Source organism: Camelina sativa, chromosome 4 (assembly GCF_030686135.1).
Source record: "Camelina sativa cultivar CO46 ecotype springtype chromosome 4, ASM3068613v1".
Taxonomy (NCBI): domain Eukaryota; kingdom Viridiplantae; phylum Streptophyta; class Magnoliopsida; order Brassicales; family Brassicaceae; genus Camelina; species Camelina sativa.
This window is the reverse complement of record NC_141883.1, coordinates 25,792,682-25,802,058: the sequence shown is the minus strand read 5'-3', so window position 1 is coordinate 25,802,058 and position 9,377 is coordinate 25,792,682. Positions and strand designations below refer to the sequence as shown.

The 9,377-nt window shown below is 38.9% G+C and overlaps 2 protein-coding genes across 3 annotated transcripts; one reads left to right on the top strand and one right to left on the bottom strand.

Annotated features, from left to right (window-relative positions):
- Nucleotides 1-1,343: 1,343 nt before the first annotated feature.
- Nucleotides 1,344-5,166, top strand: LOC104781769 (carbon catabolite repressor protein 4 homolog 2). The gene is made up of 11 exons (XM_010506511.3): nt 1,344-2,215; nt 2,405-3,149; nt 3,237-3,323; nt 3,405-3,488; nt 3,564-3,650; nt 3,741-3,827; nt 3,947-4,000; nt 4,098-4,189; nt 4,299-4,413; nt 4,497-4,650; nt 4,745-5,166. Exons 1-11 carry the CDS (start codon nt 2,058-2,060, stop codon nt 4,888-4,890), a joined length of 1,809 nt encoding a protein of 602 aa, XP_010504813.1. The 5' UTR covers nt 1,344-2,057; the 3' UTR covers nt 4,891-5,166.
- Nucleotides 5,167-5,263: 97 nt separating this feature from the next.
- On the bottom strand, nt 5,264-9,377 carry LOC104781770 (DEAD-box ATP-dependent RNA helicase 52). Of its 2 annotated transcripts, none has more exons than XM_087511542.1 (7): nt 9,085-9,377; nt 7,904-8,667; nt 7,724-7,807; nt 7,101-7,343; nt 6,414-6,581; nt 6,141-6,254; nt 5,264-6,041 (listed from the first exon to the last, which is right to left on the bottom strand). In XM_087511542.1, the coding sequence occupies exons 2-7, from the start codon at nt 8,615-8,617 to the stop codon at nt 5,433-5,435; spliced, it is 1,932 nt and encodes a 643-aa protein (XP_087367668.1). In that variant the 5' UTR covers nt 8,618-8,667; nt 9,085-9,377; the 3' UTR covers nt 5,264-5,432. The 2 variants fall into 2 exon arrangements, with proteins under 2 accessions (XP_087367668.1, XP_087367669.1); XM_087511543.1 differs by having other exon boundaries at nt 9,118-9,239.

Genomic DNA, 9,377 nt, shown 5'->3' with positions numbered 1-9,377 from the left:
CTTATCGATTTTGACACTAAAAAAATATTGTAATGCTTTGCTACAACTTGAAGATGTTATCTTGTAGCATTTTCTTTTTGGTAGTTATATATAGTGTTTGAGACTAGTCCGTTTGAAAAAGATCGTTTCCTTAAAAACTGTGTTATTAACCATACTCTGCATATATGATATGGATTCTGGTCCTCGTAGAAAAAAAAGAAAATAATGTGCTGGATGCGTAAAGATAGACATAAATCTTTGAACTTTCATTTAATAGATACCCATTACTATTTTTACTTTACTTAGTATAAAAGATTAACGTCTTAATAGTTGTTTAAAATAGGCCTTTAAGGTTTAGCTAGTTAAAAATTTGAAAAGTATTTAGTCTGAGTTTGTACATACTCGAAAACTAGCTAATCAAATAAAACATAAGTTATAGTATAAACCAACCAAAATTTTCACAACCCAAACCAATATTAATTCAGTTTTGATCCGCTTATAATTATTGAGAGAAAATTACTAACCAACCAAAAATGAAAGCAAAAATCATCAAGACAGTTTGGGAGAATGATCATATGTGCTTCTTCCACCAACTTGTGAAGTTCAACAATGTCTAAGAGGATTGATTAAATTGATAAACGAAAATACCCGATGCTTCTCTTTTTGGATAAGTCTCGCCATCTTAACTAGAAAATTCTACCTTTGTAATCATCTTTATCAATTAACTTCTTATTTTAAGTCATCAATCTTGCTAACTCCTTCCTTTGTTTGGCAATTTAACTTCTTTTATATCATCCATTGAAAGAACAAAAAGTATATGTTAATTCTACTTTTGTAAATCGTCTTCAAGAATAACTACATCACAATGTTGACTCTAGATGACTATGAAAAAATCACACCTCCTTTTTGTTGAATGTGCATTGCCTATTGACTCATTTTCTTTCATTCCATCTTCGTTTCTGATATCGTAGTAGTAGTATCAAATATATCATCTATATATAACAGGCGTATTTTTTTTCCAGTCGCAGAAATGGCGACAACGACAACAAAAAAATAAAAGGTCCATTAAAAGTCCATGTGCTTTATTCTCCATTGTAACTATCAGATGAAACTTTTTTACAAATTTCAGAGACACATCGATAGAAAAAAAATCTCTCATAGTCGCTGAAAATTTCAACGTCAGATCTCATAGCAATACTTGCCGTCAATTTGGTCGCTGGGTCTCGCTGGAATCGTTTTTCTACCACTAAAACAGTATAATTTTGCTGTCATTGTTGCCATTTCTGCGACTGAAAAAAAAACACGTCTAACGCACACAAATTTTGTTTATCAATTAACTCCATAAACATTGTCTTGTTTTCGTTAGGCTACGAACGAGTTTATAAATCTTGATTTGTCTCTGAGTTAGTTATATTATCCTCTATTTGTTTTACGCATATTCTCTGATTTTTTTAATTTACCCTTTATACTACTACTAAAACACAACTCAAAAAAGTTTCAATCTTTGAGCGCCAAAACCAAAAAAATTCAGAGGAAGACCAAAATCAATTAATTTTTTTTCATAATAAGTGTATAGTTTTTTTCTTGGTCTTCATAGAAAAAAGAAATATTAAACCCACTCGGGGGGCAAAAAAAAAAAAAAATCGATTTTTTTTTGTTTGATTGATTTTTTCCATATTCTCAGCGTAAGAATCGATCTTTATAGAGGATTCCTCCAAGATCTCTCCTCCCACATCTCGATTCCATCTTTCCTTTTTTTTTTTTTTTTTTTTTTTTTTCGATTTTGGATCCAACTTTGGTTTACCTCTTACTATAGTTTTTTTTTTTTTTTTTTTTTTTGAGAAGAGGAAGACCATTTGATATATTTATCTAGGGTTTCTAGAGATTGGACGGGTTTTTGTTGGGTCAAAGTAAATAATGGATCAGCCAATCGTACGCTCCACTTGGTCATTAGGTTTACAAAGAAGGTCTTGTTCGTTCGAATTATTATAAATCTCTCTGCTGTGCGCTGCTTCGTTTAGTTTAGTGTATGTGTGTGTGCGGGATAACAATCAAAACCCAGGTGTTATTGAAAAGCAATGCTGAGCGTGATCCGAGTGCATCTACCTTCTGAAATTCCCATTGTGGGCTGTGAATTGACTCCTTACGTTCTCGTTCGTCGCCCCGATAAGAACAACGCCACTGACGATATCCCTGAATCCTCTCCTCTTGAAGGCTACTTCTTGAGATACCGATGGTTTGTTTTTTTTCTTCTTTCATTTCTCTGCTTCGATTCCCTATTTTGCGATTTGGGGTTTATCAAAGACTGAATTTTTGATCTGAATTCAGAGACTTGTGATTTTCTGATTTATTATATTAGTGGGTCTTCAAAAAAAAGTTCTGGTCTTGTTGTAGATTCATTCTTTGGATTTCTTTGTTGTTGTAGGTACCGTGTACAGAGCGATAAGAAAGTAACTATTTGCAGTGTGCATCCAACGGAACAAGCCACTTTGCAATGTGTTTTCTGTTCTAAGCGTAAAGCCCTTGTTGCTAAAAGCTATCACTGTTCCCCTAAATGCTTTACCGATGCCTGGCAGCATCACAGGACTTTGCACGAGCGAGCTACTGCTGAGAACGGTAACGAGGAAGATGAGTTGGTCCGGTATAACAGTGCGGGTGCTGGGGCTCTCGCCGGGACCTTATCTGGGTCCATGTCAAATCTTAATATTGCCAACAATGGTCCAGCTCCGTTTTATCCTTCTAATATCACTCAGAAAAATGGAGGAGAGACGTTCATTGAGGTCGGGGGTTGCAAAACGTACACTCCAACAGCTGATGATATTGGCTACGTTTTGAAGTTCGAGTGTGTTGTGGCTAATGCTGAGACTAAACAGTCTGTGGGACATCCTAGTACCATTTTGACTTCACGAGTTATTCCTGCTCCTTCTCCAAGTCCCCGTAAGCTAATCCCTGTTAACGGAGCTGATGTCATGGGGCACTTAGATCAAGATGGTCGGATTCAGTCTGCAGGATCATTCACTGTTCTTTCATATAACATTCTGTCTGATACTTCTGCAAGTAGCGACCACTACAGTTACTGTCCTCCTTGGGCTCTTTCTTGGCCATACCGCAGACAGAATTTGTTAAGGGAGATTGTTGGGTATCGAGCCGATGTAGTTTGCCTGCAAGAAGTATGTTGTTCGTATGGACTTGGTAAATATCTAAGCATTTTATTTTTTAAAAATCTTCTAATGTGTTCTTATTTCGTTATCTGGTAGGTACAAAGTGATCATTTCCTTGATATTTTTGCTCCTGAGTTGGATAAGCATGGCTATCAAGCTCTCTACAAGAGGAAGACTAATGAGGTTGGCTCATTGATTCCATGCATTCTTTCCTTCAGTGATTTATGTTTTGTAACCTCTTAACAATAAATTTGTTGTTGCTAGGTTCTCAGCGGAAGTACAAATACCATTGACGGCTGTGCAACATTTTTCCGACGGGATAGATTTTCGCATGTCAAGAAATATGATGTTTGTATCGGTTCTATATCTTTACTCGCTCCATCTATTTAGATCTCCATTCTAATTCATGGACTGTAAATCCAGGTTGAATTCAATAAGGCTGCTCAATCCTTGACTGATGCTCTAATCCCTCAGGCGCAGAAGAGAACTGCATTAAACCGACTGGTTAAGGTATTTTTGACATGCTATACAATTTTTGCTGGCCACATCGAAATATCAGAGAGTTATTCTTTACAAAACTTATTCCAATGATTGTTATAGGATAACATTGCATTGATAGTTGTTCTTGAAGCCAAGTTTGGTAATCAACCTACTGATCCTTCTGGGAAGCGCCAGCTTATTTGTGTGGTACAGTTTCCTTTTTCTTTCCCATCCAATAGACTCTTCTCATGATAACTGTTAGTTTCTGTTCATGCTCTTTTAGTGAAAGCCATCTAATCTTTTTGTGGTAACTTGCTGGATATTAGGCAAACACACATGTAAATGTTCAACAAGATCTGAAGGATGTGAAACTCTGGCAGGTTTGTGTATCTCTATATCCCAAATAACTCAGATTTCAATGAACTCGAAAGAATTAGTATTCACCTCAAGTTTTTGTTTTATTCATTTTGAGTTTAGGTTCATACCTTATTAAAGGGACTGGAGAAAATAGCTGCTAGTGCTGATATTCCCATGCTTGTGTGTGGAGACTTCAATACGCCTCCCGGGAGGTTTGTTGATTCATAAATTCTTCTGACATGATATATGAAATGCAGAATTCTCTTACGATTAGTGGTTTAGAAAGCTAAAGCTTCGCTTTTTTGGAACTTTGTATTACAGTGCTCCTCATACACTTCTTGTAATGGGAAAGGTCGATCCAATGCATCCAGATCTGGTAGTAGATCCCCTTAATATCCTGCGTCCCCACACTAAATTGACTCATCAATTGCCTCTGGTAACATTCCTTTTCTTAGATTAAGTAAATTTATACCCTTTTTGACTCTCTCTTTTGGATATTTGACAAGTGAATTGGTACAGGTGAGCGCGTACTCATCGCTATCGCTTGTTAGACCGGGAATGGGTCTTGGATTGGAACAACACAGAAGGAGAATGGATCTTAATACAAACGAGCCTTTGTTTACCAATTGTACAAGGGACTTCATCGGCACTCATGACTACATATTCTACACAGGTTTCGCCATTTTTAGTTCCTTTGTCCTTTTTGAAACTACATCAGAAAAAACCAAGTTAACTCAACAGGAAGAGTCTTCTTTTTTTGGTTTTAGCGGATACATTAACGGTGGAATCTCTACTGGAATTACTGGATGAAGAGAGATTAAGAAAGGACACAGCTCTTCCTTCCCCCGAATGGTCTTCTAATCACATTGCACTCTTAGCTGAATTTCGTTGCAAGCCTAGGACCAGACGCTAACCGCGTTCACCACCCACCACCATTTGCTTACAGATAGTTTTTTTTTGTTCCGGTCTTCTTTTTTTTCTTATCAGATTATGACATCAACTGTTTAGACAAAAACGTTTTACCAAATCTGTGATAGAGAGATGACACAAAGATCAAAAGTGGTTCTGAGTAAGGCAAATCACTTTCTGAAGTTGGTCATTCTTTATTATGACCTCTGTGTGGCTTTGTCTAACCTTCATTTATTTTCTCATTTTGATCCTCAATTTAGTAAAACCGTTTCTTGTGCTTTTTCGTTTTCTTGCATTTCAATAAGAGTACGGGGTGTAATAGATTAATTTTTTTTTTTTTTTTTTTACGGTTTTTGTAAGACTAAAACTCATGAAAATAATAGTGGACTAGGAGTTTTCTTTTTCACAGTGAACAAAGAGACGATTCGTGTCTACATAACCATTTAAAGAGCAAACATGCACATCGGTGGCTGCCCCCTAATAATAAACAATAGAGATAAGTCAGAGAGAGAACATAATCGGTTCTTGAAGAATTGAAGTTAAAGCTTAGTCCCATGCACTAGCCACTCCCGGACCATACCCTTGGCTAGGAACGGTTCCATATCCTCCCCCATAGTAAGCACCCCCGCCTCTACCATAAGGTGCATAACCACCGGGGACAGTTCCATATCCACCACCTGGTACGGTTCCATACCCACCAGGCATTGCTCCATAGCCACCACCAGGAACGCCTCCATACCCACCCCCACCACCATAGTAGTCAGCACCACCACCGCCTCGGCTAAAAGATTCTCTCCTGAAGTCACGGCCACCGAACCGTCCACCAGACCGCCGGTTCTTACCACCTCCGAATGAAGCACGAGATGCGTATCGAGTTAGCCAGTCAGGGACCTCTTGGTTTGCTTCTTGCATTAGCTCAGCCAGTGGCTTGGCCATTGATGTGTTGTTGTCATTGAAGAAAGCAGTTGCTAGTCCTGAATTGCCTGCACGTCCTGTTCGTCCGATACGGTGGACATAGTCATCGATGTCGTTTGGTAGATCAAAATTCACTACATGAGCCACGTGCGGAATGTCAAGACCACGTGCTGCCACATCAGTTGCAACCAAAATAGGTGTCCGTCCAGTCTTGAATGATCTCAGTGCCACTTCTCTTTCCTTGTACGCATTAAAACACAATACGGTTTTAGGTTTGGTTGCACTGAACTGAACTATACTCTACAATATCCTCTTTTTTGATATCAACGACTCACTAACCTGTTGTGACCTATCACCGTGAATGGTCGTTGCTGGGAAACCATTGATGCACAACCAATTCTCCAAAGCGTCCGCTCCCTTCTTTGTCTCCACAAAAACTAGCGTCAAAGCTTGCTGTAGAAAAAAATAAACAGGATCGTCAAGGTGCTCTTGAACTACAATGCAACATACAGAACAAAGAGACAATGATACAGAACCTTGAGACCAAAAGGAGCACTAGTACTGACTATGTTCACATTTAACCAAGAAACCAATCATGTTGATCTGCATTACCTTTCCTTGGTTACCATTCTCCCTCTGGGCATGAAGAAGGTCCATTAGATGGCTTCTTTTGTCAGAATCATGGACAAACTCTACTCTTTGGACAATTAAGTCCGTACTTGAACCCACTCTTCCAACAGCCAGAAATATGTAGTTTGAAAGAAAATCAGATGCAAGTCTCTGCACACAAAAATAAAATAAAAACTAAGTGCATATGGAAACAAAACTTCTAAGAGCCAAACTTTTGGAACTTAAACAATAAAAATTAGTAAGACAACGAAATGAAACCTCCAACAATAAAGGGAAACAAGATTCTGTACCGGACATCCATATCATTTCCCAGATCTACCAAATCTCACTTTTTTTCTACAGTTATAGGCAACATTCACGGAACAACAGCAAGCAGATATAATCACTACCTTGTTCTTTCATATCACTAGCATAAGAACTGATATATCCTTCCTTACACCATGCAAATATCAGATCCTTTACACAAGTTAAGGATAAGTGCTCAGTCACTTTTATCCAAGTTAATAAAAAGAACGTTATTCTCAGAACAAGTGTACTGGAGACCCAAATGAAGCAGTGCCCTAACAATGAAGACACTAAGAGAGCAAGAGAGACTGACGATAGAGCTAGCTGAATTTCCTCCGGTAAGGAGAAAACATAGAAAATGGCATGTGAAAGAGTTCCACAAACCTGTATTTCCCTAGGAAATGTAGCACTGAACAGCATTGTCTGCCGGGCACCAGGAGGAGGCATGTCCATCTGCTGAACGATCTTCCTGATTTGTGGTTCAAAACCCATGTCCAGCATTCTGTCCGCCTCATCAAGCGCCAAAAATCTTACCATCTGTAATGAGACTCTACCTCTCTCCAGCAAATCATTTAATCTCCCAGGAGTTGCAACAAGAATATCAACCCCTCTTTCAAGCTCCCTAATCTGTACAACAGCAAAACAAGAACAAATTAGCAAGAGCACTAGACTTACTCTCATGAAATGTAGTTGATTCCTGCAGCTTTTCATTGTAAGGACACAAAAGTTAATTATCGTAAACCCACATAAACAGGAGGAGTAATGGGATGTTACAGAGCAAAGAACAGCCAGGACATGTCATCAACCAAACTAAGAGCTAAAGAAACTGTCAGACCAAAATTTAACAACGCGCACTAGTGAACTTTAGTATAATTACAGCCTGGAAAAGCAAAAGTAATCTCTCTATCTCTCTCTCTCTCTCTCTCTCTCTCACACACACACACACACACAACCACAAAGTCTATGAGACGTGGAAAATGAAGCAGTTATCAAACAATAACAGAAACCTGTTGGTTGACAGGAGTTCCTCCGTAAGCAACCACAACTTTCACTCCAGTTTGATACGAGAACTTTCTTGCTTCATCATGTATCTGCGAAAAAAAACATGAAACAGATGTCTTTTCATGAAATCTTCATGTGATCTACGAAATGCACATAAAATATGATATTATACCAGTGATTCAGACCTGGCAAGCCAACTCCCTTGTTGGTGAGAGGATGACAGCAAGAGGATAGACTCCCCGAACTCCACGTGGTCTCTCTATATTCTGATCCTTCATAATCCCACTAATAATCGGAAAACAAAAGGCAGCTGTCTTCCCAGACCCTGTCTGAGCACAAGCCATCAAATCCCTTCCAGCAGCCAAAATGGGAATTGCATTACGCTGCACAGGGGTAGGCTTCACGTATTTGCACCTCTGGATATTTAGATTCAGAGCTTCTCCGAGGTCTATCTCTGCAAATGTATTAACAGGGGGTGGTACATTATCCCCACTTGTCTCGATGGGAATATCTTCATACGCCTCAAAGTTAATGACTGTATTTTCCTGCTCGGTAACAGCCGGGTCTGCATTTCCATCATTACCAAACGGGTTAGTTTCAGTATCCCTACGGTCCCAAACTCTACTTCTGTTATTCCAACCGCCACCACCACCTCCTCTACCAGCGTAGCCACCACCTCCTCGACCAGCATAACCTTGGCCTCGACCACCATAACCACTATGTGGACCATCATATCCCCCACGATCATTACCAGGTGAAGGAGCAGCAAAGTCCGAAGATGGTGTACGACTCCTGAGATGTGGAGGAACATAGTTGGTTCGCGACGGACGAGAATAACCCCAACCACCAGATGGTGCCCTCTCCGATTCAGAGACATCAGCCCATGAATTTGAACTCATGATTGCAAACTACAACCTCCGAGAAAGACCAACTGATTTTGATCAAAGCCCTAAGATCGTAATAAATTTCAGTTAGAACAAGTTCATATTCCAGAAATCAAGTTGCAGCTGTGCATGTAAGATATAACAGGAAGACTCAACAAATCAAAATACTGAAAATGAAGAACAAATGCAGATCGATTCGAGAGAACTATCTCTCTAGAAGAACCTTAGAGGGAAAAAAAAACCTCAGCAGCTAATCGGAAAAATCTAAACAATAAAAGGCCGTAACAAAACAAAATCACGATGAACTAACGCAAAGCTGAGAACAATCAATTCCTCAAAACCAATAAAAATGCACAAATCATTAAACCCTAGAAGCTAAACGGAATCGAACAGGACAACGCTGCATAGATTTAGCGACACCATGCACAGAGAGAAGATATATGAAAGCCAGAACTAAAAAGAAACTCGAATAGAAGAGAAACCTAGATCAAGGATCAATGGTGTTCGAAAAAAACCTTCAGATTATAAACCCTAATTTTTTTATTTCTCCCTTCTTCTCTCGCGATCGCACACGAAAGCAAAATGAAACAAAGGTTTCTTCTGGGAAATAAGCAAAAGAGAAAAAGATGGAAGAGATATTTGTATTTCGATCCAACAAGGCTTTTTAATTTTCGGACTGTTTGCCGTTTTTTCTAATAACGAAAAGCGTGCCGGCGTAACTATAACGAAGTAAACTGCGTGTCGGCAATTTACTATTTTAGCGCGTGATAGACAC

Coding starts and splice junctions, on each gene's coding strand:
- LOC104781770 (XM_087511542.1), bottom strand. CDS start 8,617: ATGAGTTCAAATTCATGGGCTGATGTCTCTGAATCGGAGAGGGCACCA. Junction 7,808..7,903: donor CAAGGGAGTTGGCTTGCCAG/GTCTGAATCACT, acceptor TTTTTTTCGCAG/ATACATGATGAAGCAAGAAA. Junction 7,344..7,723: donor GAACTCCTGTCAACCAACAG/GTTTCTGTTATT, acceptor GCTGTTGTACAG/ATTAGGGAGCTTGAAAGAGG.
- LOC104781769 (XM_010506511.3), top strand. CDS start 2,058: ATGCTGAGCGTGATCCGAGTGCATCTACCTTCTGAAATTCCCATTGTG. Junction 2,216..2,404: donor TACTTCTTGAGATACCGATG/GTTTGTTTTTTT, acceptor TTGTTGTTGTAG/GTACCGTGTACAGAGCGATA. Junction 3,489..3,563: donor CGCATGTCAAGAAATATGAT/GTTTGTATCGGT, acceptor CTGTAAATCCAG/GTTGAATTCAATAAGGCTGC.